Source organism: Eptesicus fuscus, chromosome 5 (assembly GCF_027574615.1).
Source record: "Eptesicus fuscus isolate TK198812 chromosome 5, DD_ASM_mEF_20220401, whole genome shotgun sequence".
Taxonomy (NCBI): Eukaryota; Metazoa; Chordata; class Mammalia; order Chiroptera; family Vespertilionidae; genus Eptesicus; species Eptesicus fuscus.
In genome coordinates, this window is record NC_072477.1 from 64773702 (window position 1) to 64787732 (window position 14031).

Genomic DNA, 14031 nt, shown 5'->3' on the forward strand with positions numbered 1-14031 from the left:
CATTCAGACCAAAAAAGTTTGCTGAGACTACTCTGGTCATTTGCCCTGGGTCCGGAATCCTCACATTCCAGGCAGAGCTCCAGCTGTTCGATTTAGTTACCCGGTTGGGATTGGCTGTGCTGCCTACTCTTTTCTCCACCCCTTCACTTTCACTGGGAGAAAGTTCTTGAGCCAGATATTAAATGGAAGTGCTGTCACCAGGCTTCCTGAGTGCAGCTGGCACCATGGGTGTGCTCCAGAGCAACTTCTGTTTGCTCTGAGCCCCCTGCCCTGCCTCCCCTTTCACCATGTTTCCTCTGGCAAGATTTTAAGTACAGCAATTCAAGAAGATTTCTCCTCCTAAACGACATTATTCTGAAGTGTACTGCCTCTTGATTGCTGGAAAAGAATCTTAAATTCATTTAAAAAGTAAACTATGAACAAACTCATTAAAAGGGATGAAAGGTCTATTGAAATTGATTAGCACTAATTTTCCACTGTGCCAAAGTGTGCAGGGTCTTTCAGAGGAAACTACAGTAGATCTGGTGAGTGTGCCATGCCAGTGGGGAGAATTGAATGCCCCTCATCTCCCTCTTTCCCTAGGGACAGCAGTCATGAGTGCCGGGTGTGCGGGGTCACAGAAGTGGGTCTTTCCGCATATGCAAAGCATATTTCTGGCCAGTTGCACAAAGATAACATCGATGCCCAGGAAAGAGAAGATGATGGAAAGGGAGAAGAAGAAGAAGAAGATTATTTTGACAAGGAACTCGTTCAGTTAATAAAGCAAAGAAAAGAACAAAGTCGGTGAGTAATGATTTTGATTAAAAAAAAAAAAAAGCCTATCTGAAATAGGATAGTAGAGAATACGTTTTCCATTTCCATACTTGTCAGCCTATAGCATTCAATCTTATCTTAGTTGTAAAGTTTAGCTCGAAGTTGCTGTCTTATACATAAAAGGGCAGTGGAATGCTTTCTTGAACTCCTGTACTATTTGCTTAAAAAAACCCCTCAGTGTTGTTCCTACATAAAGCTAGCTATTGCTGCTACATATCTGAAATTTTTACCATGTTGATAACTCTGTTTAGGACTATTTTTATTAGTTCCAAAGTTTTTGGTTATTAAAAATTTCTTTTTATTTGATATCCAAATTTTTTTGTAGAAAAAGTATTAGTATATAAGCTTCATATGACTATTTTATATAATATTCTTGTTGCATCCCTTAGGAAAAACTGTTTTGCTTAATTGAATTAACATGGTGCTTCTACCATATTTGATTTATCGTTTCATGTTTAAGTGCTTTAGTAAATATTTATTGAATAAATTTATCTTTTAAATTTGACAAGATCATTTCAGCAGTATAAGTTTTCCTGCTTGTACTACTTAATTTCATACCTACATCTATATTAATGTATTAGGCTGTTTGTTATATTTTAACATTGCTGATTTGTGGTCTAAATACTTTAATTATTGAAGCAGAAATTTTCAGATATGAGTAAAAGAGAGAACCAGTTATGAGATGGGGTAATTTTGCAAGTCCTAGGGCATGATGAGAAACATTTCAAATTCTAAAAATAATTTTAGAGATCCTTCTTGAGTAATAGTTATATCTGGTCTACCTTTCATTTTTAGTTAGAGGTTTGAATGTAAAAAGAAAGTAATTTTTACTTTCTGTGTTAAATGCTTTTTGAACAAGTCCTTGAAGGAGACTTTCTTAGTTTTAAAATGTCATTGGCACCTTGGTTCTTTGATTGCTCAGTCCTTCAGATGACATTCTCACTGCTTTCCTCGTAGCTGTGCTTGACTCTTGTAAGGTGCCGGTAGTGCCTCTAGGAGACCAACTTCTCTTTCGGTTATTACACTCTTGTGCCATTGTTAGCTCATCTGTGAGAAGATTAAACATGAAGTTAGATGGTAAAAGAGCTGCTCAGTAAATTCATGTTATAGGTAACTTCTAATTATTATAGTTAACTTCTAATCTCGAAGACATTAGAAGCTTTTAGAGCCAATTAAAGTCAGTACCGAGCCTGGCCTACATGGCTCAGTGGTTGTGTGTCGACCCATGAACCAGGAGGTCACAGTTGGATCCCGGCACATGCCCGGGTTGTGGACTCGATCCCCACTTGGGGATGTGCAGGAGGCAGCCGATCAATGATTTTCTCTCATCATTGATGATTCTGTCTCTCTCTCCACCTCCCTTCCTCTCTGAAATCAATAAAAATATATTAAAAAAAAATAAAGTCAGTACTGAATTTAAGATTCATGTCAAGTTCAGAACAGGGAACCCAACTATAGCAACTTTGTTTTGGGATATTCATTCTATCAAGGCCCAGTGGCTGAGAGTGGAGACTGACTGCCAAGGTCCAAATCTCTGTTACACCACTTACTGTTCTGTGCTGTTCTGGACAATTACTTCTCTAATCCTCGGTTTCCTCGGCTAAAAAGTAGGAATAATAAGAATATTTGTTTCAGAGTTGTGAAATTAAATGAGATAATTTATATAAAATGCTAAGCATTAAATGCCTGACAATTAGTAGGTACTCCATAAATTTTATCTAGTACTCAATATTTTGAGCACCTTCCATATGCTAAGCACTATGCTAGGCATACCATAGGGAGTTTGTAGAGAATATAATTTTACACATATTCCTGTGATGTTTACTTAAATTTAATCACATTTCTGTGAGCTCCTTGTCTAACGTGAATAATTCATACAGCCGTAGCTTCTTTATAAAAACATCTAGCACATGGAACGCCTTATAGCCCTTACTGTGGGTTCTGCTTATTTGTCTTGTGCTATTTTACTCTGTGACCATATTTTATCAACTAGGTTGTAAGCCCTTCAGGAATAGGAACAGTGCAAACAAGTTTTCATTCTCCACTAACAGTCATTGAAAGTGTTTATTAATGAACATGATTATGCATAGTGAAATCTTACCATTTAAAATAGGTTAAGAAATTGGTTTTTTTTTTCCAGAAAGAACCAACAACTGGATAAATCATAATATTAAGAGCAGCTGAACTTAAATTGTATTAATTACGATAACTAACCATAGCTGCAAAATATAATTGGTTTTGTTTTTAAAATGCTGGCCCTGGCCAGCAACTACTATTAAAAATAAAAATGGACTCTATATTACAAAATAGTCTAAGTAACAGGGGAGGGAGGTCGAGGGGAAGTTTGGTGGGTTATGCCTTTAAAGGAAGTAAAAGAATTCCTTTAAATCAGTAATGAAAAACTTTTTCTTTCAGACAAGATGAACCTTCCAGTGGCAGCCAAGAAATAAAGTCTGATGACAGGCAGCTCCAGCGGAGACGAGAAGACAGAATTCCTTACCAAGACAGAGAAAGCTACAGCCAGCCAGCATGGCATCATCGGGGACCTTCTCAGCGGGATTGGAAGTGGGAGAAAGATGGCTTTAGTAATACTAGGAAAAACAGCTTTGCACATTCTTTGAGGAATGGTGCTGGACCAAGAGGGTGGCATAAAGGTGTTGCAGGAGGCTCCTCAACTTGGTTTCATAACCATAGTAATTCTGGAGGTGGTTGGCATTCAAATAATGGAACGGTAGATTGGAATCACAGTGGTACAGGAAGGAATTCCAGCTGGCATTCTGAAGGAACAGGTGGCTTTTCCAGTTGGCATGTGAACAGCAGTAACGGAAACTGGAAATCCAATGTACGCAGTACAAATAGTTGGAATTACAGTAGTCCTGGAGACAAATTTCAACCAGGCAGAAACAGAAATTCTAACTGTCAAATGGAAGACATGGCTAAGCCATGGAACAAGAAACCCAAGTCAAACAAATACAATCAAGAGAGATATAAATGGCAGCGGCAAGAAAATGACAAAGTTAGTACAGTTGCCGCATACAGAGGTCCTTCTGAAGGATATACAAGTGATAAATTTTCTTCACAAAGCTTATTTGACTTCAATTTTGAGCAGCCAGAAAGCCAAACCACTAAACAGACAGAGCCCATAGCTTCCAGAATGGGTGGGAAGAACAGCAGTGTCGCAAGGGAAAAGCACCATCGCTGGACCCCTTACCCGTCCCAGAAGGCTCTGGATTTACAGTCAGGAATGAAAGACATCACTGGGAACAAGTCAGAAATGATAGATAAGCCTTTCTTTGATTTTACCTTAATCCAAGGAACACAAGCGTCCCAAATTGATGAAACAAATAATTCCCCAATATTGAAAACACAAAAAGAAACACATACTGGATCTCTTAATCACAAAGCCACTTCTGACTGCATTACAGAAAAACCTGAGCAAGCGTATAACTTAAATAAGATGCCATCATTAAAATCCCCACTTCTTCCAATTCCAGTCACTAAATCAGTCCCTCAAAAGCAAGATTCAAAGAATCCCTCAAAAAACACCAAAGCAAATTATTTTTTTCCTGGAAAACATTCAAATTCCCTAAACAAACACAAGGGGGAAGATCATCATGGCTCTTCTTACAGGTCCAAATTGCAAAGTTCATGTCCTCGTGTTTTAAAAGGGAATAAAAATAGGTTTGGCACTCAGAGGGAATCTGATGAAAATTTAAGTGATACACTACAAAAAGCCAAAGAGGTGCTACAGTTTCATGAGTCATTGCAAGATCCGCTTCTTAGCACTTCTAAAAGGACCAGGAACTATGAAAAAGCAAGTAGGAATGTGGAAGAGTCTGAAAAAGGATCTTTGAAGATTGAGTTTCAAGTACACTCATTAGAAGATGAGAGTGATGGAGAAATACCTGAGGTGGAAAAGCATGGAACAAAAATTGGAACCCTGGATTCTGCAACCACAGAAGTCTTATCCTGCAGCACTCAAAATGCTGATGAGAAAGAGGGAGCGCGCCCAAACCTGAAAACACCTAGAAAACTATCCGCTTCCCCATGTGAGTCAGTAGTTCACCAGAAAGAATCCGAGTTACAAATGACATCTGTAGCCAATCCACACTCTGGTTTACTACTAGACTTAAAAGCCTCTCTAGAAGATGGACAGGTTGATGAGCCTGTTAAATCTCCCGTATCTTATGAAACAGAGGGCTTTGAGAGTACCAGCTTGGATGCAGAGCTTCAAAAGACTGATATAACTCAGCCCTCAGGCCTTCTCCTGCCTGAACTAAGTAAGCTGGGCTTCCCTGCGTCACTCCAAAGAGATCTCACCCGGCACATTAGTTTGAAGAGCAAAACTGGAGCACACCTTCCCGAGCCAAACCTCAACAGTGCTCGCCGCATTCGCAATATCAGTGGCCATCGAAAGAGTGACACAGAGAAGGAATCTGGGCTCAAGCCAACCCTTCGGCAGATTCTGAATGCATCTCGGAGAAATGTCAACTGGGAACAGGTCATTCATCAAGTAACCAAGAAAAAGCAAGAGCTAGGCAAAGGCTTACCCAGGTATGTGCTGCTTTTCAGTATCCATTTCTCTTCAAGTTTACCCTTTGACCCTGGTCAGGAGAAGAATTCTTGTTACATTTAATTAAATGTTTGCAAAAAATACGTGTGCCCTGGCCTGGTAGCTCAGTTGGTTAGAGCGTCGTTCTGATACACCAAAGTTGTGGGTTCAATCTCTGGTCAGGGCACATACAAGAATCAACCAATGAATGCATAAGTAAGTGGAACAACAAATCAATGTTTCTCTCTCTCTCTCCTCCCTTTCCTCCCTCCCTCCCTCAAATAATCAGTTTTTTAAAATGTGTTGTGAATGTCGGATTTAACTATCAGAGTGACTGCTACTCTATAACAACTGGAATAAAGTGTTTCCTAGCAGGAAATTTAGGTTAAAAAGAAGCACACTACTTCTGAGAAATGAGCTGGGGACATAGTAAAAACAAAAACAAAAACAAAAAAAAAAACAGAAATCCTGCACTTTGGTTTTAGGGGCCAGAAAGTAACAGCATTAAAAAGTATATAAATCTGTTTCTTATCTGTAGATCTTCATTGAGTGATGCAACTTTAAGTATAACAATTCTCATTCTTTTTTACCTAGAATCTTTACCCTTTTGTATTTACTCTGGGCATTATACGTGTGATCACAAAGTATTTTTTCTTAAGTGCTTGTGTAATAATTTGGCTAATCATCTGATGTTGAGGTACGAAACTTTCTGAATGGTAAAGTAGCATTCAACAGATTTGCTACTTGAACATCATCCTGCTGATGACAGTTACATTTCTATCCTTATTGAAATAATGTATTTATTGTACCCCCTTTTCCTTTCCCATAACTTGTGAGTATTGAGATTACAAATACAGGCAGTCCTCGGGTTACGTCGGACTCGATGCACGTCGTTTTGTGGTTACATCGCCATCTCCCATTTATTTATAAAAAGAAAAAAGTTGTATGTACATATGTGCTTTATGTTTTTTATTATTTATTCACCACAAGAAAAAGTCAGGAATTGTTATCTTTCTTTTAAATTTTTTTTACTGTTTCACTTAATTACGGCTGTGCATGTGCTTCATGTGAGTGACGTAGGTGGGTTCTGACTTGTGGCGAAAATCGCGTTACGTCGCACCGCAGGATCGGATCTCCAACGTAACCCGAGGACTGCCTGTAGAAAGCTCTGCTCTGGCCGATGTGGCTCAGTTGGTTGAGCGTTATCCTGTGCACAGTTCAAGTCAGGGCACATACCCAGTCGGGTGTGTACAGGAGGCAACTGATTGATATTTCTCACATCGGTGTTTCTCTCACTCCTTCCTCCTTCTTCTCTCTCTAAAAAATCAGTAAGACATATTCAACAACAACAAAAAACAAATATAAAGTTCTTAGTATAATGTCTGACATTTGTGAATGCTTAATAGACATTTCTGTTTGTTTTGGTTTGTTTGTTATTAAAATTATGTACTTGTTGGTTTCAAGCTCCATATTAAATAAAAACCTCAATTTTTACTTTCTCATGTTCTCATCGCTGTATACTAATCTCTAATTTAGTAACAATCACTAATTTAGACTTCTATCTGTGTCTTGCTTTACAATGCTTACACTATAAAACTCACACTGGTTATTTACGTAAAGCTCTCAGACTGAGCTCCTCGCAGGCCAACCCATCTTACTTATGTTTGTATTTCAGTGCACAGCAGAGGCTGGAACACAAACTGGTGCTCCCTTCTCTCAACCATGTTGGATTTATGATTTTCTTTCTTTCTTTCTTAAGGTTTGGCATAGAAATGGTGCCTCTAGTTCAGAATGAACAAGAGGTCTTGGATTTGGATGAGGAACCTGATCTGTCCAGTCTAGAAGGATTCCAGTGGGAAGATGTGTCCATTTCTTCATCTCCTGGATTGGCAAGGAAACGAAGCCTTTCTGAGAGCAGTGTGATCATGGACAGGGCGCCTGTGTATAGCTTCTTCAGTGAGGAAGGTGCAGGCAAAGAAAATGAGCCCCAGCGGATTTTTTCACCTACTAACTCATTGAGGGCTGCACAGAGTCAAAAATCAACCGCGGGCCCTAAGCAGGAGGTGACACCTCTGGCTGCCTCCCTAAGAACAGGTGAAAGGGCTGACAATGTTGCTCCTCGAAGGCGGCACAGTGCACAATTACCCTCGGACTGTGCAAAATCTTTGATGCATTTGACAAAAGACCTGAACAGCCAGGCGAGTTCTGGACCACCTTCAGAGAATCCGAGTGCCAAGGAGAGTAATGGAGAAGGAAACTCTTTATCATCATATGCATCCTCAGCTCTTGCAGGCTCCAGTTTGGCAGATGCAGGCACAGATAGTAGCTGTACCTCTGGTGCTGAACAAAATGACGGTCAGAACATTAGAAAGAAACGAAGAGCCACTGGAGTGAGTATGATTCCCTGTGTCTTTTGTAGAACATTTTATGTGGTGACTTGGATATTGTAAGGAAGATTTAACGGTTTAATTTTTCTTGGGTGTCTAGGGTTGTGGTTCTCCCTACTCTGGCATAGAAGACTGGTGAGGTTCTTACTCTTTCAGATTATTCTGCTGGTTTCTTTCACTGAGTAATTCTACTAAGTTCGATGTAATTGAATATGATTGTACAGTACTAGGAAAATATGAAGTCATCTCTAAAATTAGTCATCAAGCCAATCATTTTTATACCACCTGACAAGGAGTAAGCCACATCTTCAGCTGTAACTTTATCTGTTTCCATGATGCATTCTGTACGGCTGCTGAAGAAAGGCATTCTAGTCTTGCCTTCAGAGGGCATGCAGGCTTGTTGGATCTAGCAGTTTTAGGCTTAACACCAAGTTTTAATGCTACTGGAGTGCATCTACATAAGCATAGTCTTAGAAATATTTGTAGTCTCCGTTACTCTATCTTTTGTACTTCATTTATCCATCATGGCTTTTCAGAATCCGTTCCTTCACTGACACCACTTCTGTTCTGGCAACTCTGTTGCTAATATTGCTTAACTCTTTCAGAAACCTTTTCTGAAAAGAAAGAATTGTGACGGTAATACAATCTGGAATCTAGCACTGTGAGAAAATGGGCTATTTCCTTTAATACTGAGGCAATCCTATATAATAAAAGCCTAATATGCTAAGTGTCCAGTCGTCTGGTTGGCCGTTCAACCAATCAAAGCATAATATGCTAATGATATGCTAAGGCCGCTCAACCACTTGCCATGATGAGCACTGACCACCGGGTGCAGACAGTTGACTGGTCAACCAGTCACTATGATGTGTACTGACCACCAGGGGGCAGACGTTCCGACTGGTAGGTTAGCTTGCTGCTGGAGTCTGGCCTGAGTGAGATGGGCTGGACACACCCTGGTGACCTCCTGTATCCCCCCGGCCCCAGTCATGTACCGGTGGGGTCCCTCAGCCTGCGCCCTCTCACAATCCAGGACCCCTTGGGATGTTGGAGAGCTGGTTTCGACTCGATCCCGCAGGCCAGGCTGAGGGACCCCACTGGTGCACGAATTTGTGCACCGGGCCTCTAGTATAATATAACAGCGAATAAGGGCTTGGGCTGTAGGCCTGGATTCAAATTCCAGCTCTGCCCCCCTTTGAGCTAGATACTGTAGTTGGGTGAGAGATTGTTCTATGACAAAGCCAATATCTTAGGGTTTGTCTCAATAGACTCTTTAGCTTTTCATTGTAAATATTTTATTGCTGAAATTTAAAGTAGAAACTGTGCCACTCTGAAATCAGATATATGTGTCACTGGTTTTGTCCATGCTTCTAGGTCTTGCTTTACCAAGGTATGAAATGCTTTGCCTCTGCCCTGTGGGGTTTAATACCTCTAAAATGCTAAAAAGGTACTTGACCTTAGATTTAAAAAAAAAATCATATGTATATATTTATTCAGCTAATATTTTAGTTCATATCATGCACAGGAGACTTCTATTATCCTGTTAGTGATGGTAAAAATAATAAAGAACATTGTACGACTATCTCAGAACTAATTCTTTTTCCCCCCTCTCTGGATAATGGCCACTATATATTTAATATTATTCAATTTTCTGTATTTCCTCAGGATGGATCTTCTCCTGAACTCCCAAGTCTTGAGAGAAAAAATAAAAGAAGGAAAATTAAAGGAAAGAAAGGTATAGTGCAGAATATTCTGGCAGATGGAAATTGTTCTTTTAGCAATTCAGCCTTTTTACAGCTTCACATAGTATAGTTTGTGGTTTTCAAACACTGATCGCCCATTTATTATTTTTTTTTACACTTTTGTTGTCTTGCTTAGTGCATGGAAAAGTTTGATTTTCTACTATATACATAACATACAGTTGCATCTGTAGGAGAAATACATGATGCCACATACACCTGTAAGCTAAAGTTAATATATATCTTGGACAAATTGAGTTCAATATAAAAACAAAGTCTTATTGGGCCTTTTCAATGGGATAAAGAGGAACAGGCCTTCAGTAAATTTTTGTCCATTTTGGTCATTTATCCATTTCTTTTAGTCTCCATTTTTTATGAATCTTGGTTGCTTTTCTCATGTGAAATGAGGAGAGAAGTTTTTAAGGTGGCTCACTGACTGATAGGCTTCTTCTACGCTTGCTTTGCACTGACCCTAACCCTGATCCAGTATGAGAGCTAGTGCGGGAAGTGATTGAAAGAGCCTTGGGGGATTGGAAGTGATGTGTAAGGTAGGAGTCAAGGATGACCCCAGTTTCTAGCTGGGGCAGCTGTGTGGATGATGACATCATTTGTAGAGCTAGAAAACTCCATGAGGAGCAGGTTGAGAATAGAGGAAGATGATGAGAAGATGATCCCTTGAATTAAAGGACCGGCTGGTGTAGCACAGTGGTTGAGTGTCAACTCATGACCCAGGAGATCACAGTTCGATTCCCAGTCAGGGCACCTGCCCAGGTTGCCGGCTTGATTCCCAGTAGGGGGTGTGCAGGAGGCAGCCAATCTCTCATCATTGATGTTTCTATCTCTCCCTCTCCCTTCCTCTCTGAAATCAATAAAAACATTTATTTATTTATTTATTTATTTATTTATTTATTTATTTATTTATTTTTAAAAAGGACCTTAGAGACACCTGGGTAGAGATACCAAGTTGGTAGTTAGATATGTGGGTCTGGTGTTTAGGAAAGATGTCCTGGCATATTGAATGGGGAAAAGACAAACAAAGATTACAAATACATATAGTAGAACATTTTATGTAAAGTAACAAAAAAGTTTGATTTTCTACTATAGTAATGGAAAAGTTTGCTATAGCTCCTTCAGGCAGATTTCTCTAATAAACATAACTATGTTAATTAACAGACTAGAAAAATATGGATTGGGAGGAGAGTGCAAGCAGAACAGATCTAGGGTCCAATCTAAGCAAAAGCCCTGGGTGAATAGTGTGGTAGATAAAGGAGGAAAGGGAAGTGGAAACTGCAATAGTGGATTTGCTTGGGACAAAGATTTCACTGGAAGGGTAGTGGTGGAAAATGGTTATTAGGAAGATGGTACCACGTGGTGGTACTCCTGAACCTTTGAGGCACCTTCATCTTACCAATTCTCACTTTTGGTTTCCCGCTCTGATAGCAACTGGCTTGACTATATGATTTGTGAGATTCAGTGAGTCCTGGTACTGTTGGGGAGAAATAAAGGCTTATTCTAGATACTGATGTAGTTCCATGTTCTGAGGAGCTATATTATTAAATAAATACTAAAGAGGAGTCTCCAGTATTAAACAAAGCTATGGTTTCTTTTGGCAGAACGTTCTCAGGTCGACCAGCTGCTGAATATTTCGTTAAGGGAGGAAGAACTAAGCAAGTCGCTGCAGTGCATGGATAACAACCTTCTGCAAGCCCGGGCAGCACTTCAGACAGCTTATGTTGAAGTTCAGAGGCTTCTTATGCTCAAGCAGCAGGTAACAGCAGGTGGAACATTTAATGAAAATGGATAATCTCTCAAATTGAATTTGAAAATTCATAACAAAATACTTTATTTTTAGATAACTATGGAGATGAGTGCACTGAGGACCCATAGGATACAAATTCTACAGGGATTGCAAGGTATTTGGATTGGGCCCTCTGTAGCTTGTTATTTTTTTTCTCTATAGAGGGGAATTGAAATAGTCAATAAAAAATCATATGATTTCTCTCATGTCTCTTTGGTTTCATTCTTCTATTGAAAGGTCTATAAGACTGTACCTCCATCCCCAAAATACTTAGCAATGGAGACAGTATATTACAGAAGGAGCCTTGGCTTAGGAATCAAAACACCTGGGTTCAAATCTTGTTTCTTCTATTAGTATCTATACTAGAGGCCCAGTGCATGAAATTTTTGCAGGGGGGGGTGGTGTCCCTCAGCCCACCCTGCATGCACTCCAATCTGGGACCCCTCGAGGGATGTCCGACTGCCCATTTAGGCCCATCGGGATCGGGCCTAACCGGGCAGTTGGACATCCCTCTCACAATCCAGGACTGCTGGTTCCCAACCACTTGCCTGCCTGCCTGCCTGATTGCCCCTAACCGCTTCTGCCTGCCAGCCTGATCAACCCCTAACCACTCCCCTGCCAGCCTGATTAACGTCTAACTATTCCCCTGCTGGACCGATTGCCCCTAACTGCCCTACCCTGCCAGCCTGGTCACCCCTACTGCCCTCCCCTGCCAGCCTAACTGCCCTCCCCTGCCAGCCCTCCCCTGCAGGCCTGGTGGCCCCAAACTGCCCTCCCCTACAGGCCTGGTTCCCCCCCAACTGCCCTCCCCTGCAGGCCTGGTTCCCCCCCACCCCCAACTGCCCTCCCCTGTAGTCTTGGTCCCCCCACCCTCAATAGCCCTCCCCTGCAGGCCTGGTCACCCCTGGTCACCCCTAACTGGCCTCCCCTGCCCTCCCCTGCAGGCCTCGTTTCCCCCCCTCCCCCCCAACTGCCCTCCCCTGCAGGCTGGTTGCCCCTAACTGCCCTCCCCTACAGGCCCTCCCCTGCAGGCCTTGTCACCCCCCAACTGCCCTCCCCTGCAGGCCTGGTTCCCCCCCACTGCCCTCCCCTGCAGGCCTGGTTGCCCCTAACTGCTCCCCTGCAGGCCTGGCCCCCCCAACTGTCCTCCCCTGCAGGCCCGGTCACCCCTAACTGCCCTCCCCTGCTGACCTGATCACCTACAACTGCCCTCCCATGCTGACCATCTTGTGGTGGCCATCTTGTGTGTTGGAGTGATGGCCAATTTGCATATTCCCTCTTTATTAGATAGGATGACTTTGGATAAGTCACTTAAAATCTGAAAAATTAGATTATTAATGCCTATTCTGTCTATAGCCTTGGTTTTGTAGCTATGACAATCTATTTTGAAGAATTAGGAGAACCTTTAAATTCTTGTATAATCTTTAAAAATACATATTGGCTAAGAACAAGTGACTTTTCAGATAACATTTTTGCTTTTGTATGTATGTACGTATTCCATTTCAGAAACATATGAACCTTCTGAACGCCCATACCAGGTTCCCTGTAGCCTTACGCGAGAACAGAGGAGCAGTAGATCTCAGACATCTGCTGATGCCACGCTGCTGCCTACTCCCTTCTTCCCAGTTTTTCTGGAGCCTCCATCATCCACAGGAGTCCCTTGCCAAGTACCCACATCTCCTACTTTCCCAGCCCATGGCAGTGTTCCTGCTCCGGACTCATCGATTCAGATTAAACAAGAACCTATGTCTTCTGAACAAGAAGATAATGTGAATGCTGTGTCACAAGGCTCTCCTTGCAATGTGTCCAAAGAATTACTACAAGGTAATAGTATGTAAATTTTTCTCTGATTTAAGGGCAACCCTGTAATGGGCAATTTTATATCAGTGATGTAACGTTATACTTGTTCATTAAACTGAAGTTAATACAATTAATTTTTCTTAAGGTTTTCTTCACTCAGGAGAATTATTTAAATATTAATAACTTTTCCTTAATTTTCTCTAATATAGAATTACTTATTTGATTTTGTACTAGCACCTAAAAAGTTCCATTTATTAGGATTGGTGCAGAATTATTTAGTTCTGGGGTGATAAATAAGGTTGATGTTGTTCAGTCAGATAAGATATTTTCTCTGAATTTCTTAGCACTTGACTGTCTTTATCACCTAAAGTACAAGCCAGGGTTAATATAAACCTGAGAAACCAGATAGCCATGATGAAAGGTAGAGGGGGCTCTGGGGTTAAGAATCATCTAATAGGAACTTGAATGGTTGTGAGAAATAGCCAAGGTTTTTAGTTTTAGTCTTCACATAAAATAACACTTACTTGGTTACTATTTGAAAATAACTTCTGAGCAACTTAAAATATTACTTGAAATTTGCATAGCCACAATGGTGCTATATTAATAGTTAAATAAAAAGTAAACAAACTGGCATTGTGTGATTTTTTTAAGCCAAAATAAAAATTCTGAAGAATTACTCTATTTCGCTACCTCTTGCAACACTAATTTAGATATCTGTATCAAATGTACCGTACTTTCGGCGTATAAGACGACTGGGCGTATAAGATTTTCCTGGGTTCAAAAGTCGTTTTACACGCTGGAAAATACGGTATATTGGACTATATTGATGGGATTAGATATAATGGATTAGATATATTGGACTACCGTATTTTCCGGCATATAAGACAACTTTTTAACCCAGGAAAATCTTATATGCCCAGTCATCTTATACACAGGAAAATACAG

General features: G+C 40.7%; 1 protein-coding gene across 6 annotated transcripts in view; it reads left to right on the forward strand.

Moving 5' to 3' along the window:
• ZNF106 (zinc finger protein 106) overlaps positions 1–14031 on the forward strand; it is a 63338-nt gene that overhangs the window by 28353 nt on the left and 20954 nt on the right. For 4 of the 6 annotated variants that reach the window (XM_054716307.1, XM_054716306.1, XM_054716305.1 and 1 more), the window contains 7 exons: positions 583–783; positions 3229–5367; positions 7125–7755; positions 9415–9484; positions 11102–11256; positions 11341–11401; positions 12793–13110. In XM_054716307.1, the coding sequence (XP_054572282.1) occupies positions 583–783; positions 3229–5367; positions 7125–7755; positions 9415–9484; positions 11102–11256; positions 11341–11401; positions 12793–13110 (3575 nt within the window). The remainder of the gene's footprint in view (positions 1–582; positions 784–3228; positions 5368–7124; positions 7756–9414; positions 9485–11101; positions 11257–11340; positions 11402–12792; positions 13111–14031) is intronic. The other 2 variants (XM_054716309.1, XM_054716310.1) reach the window with 1 other exon arrangement.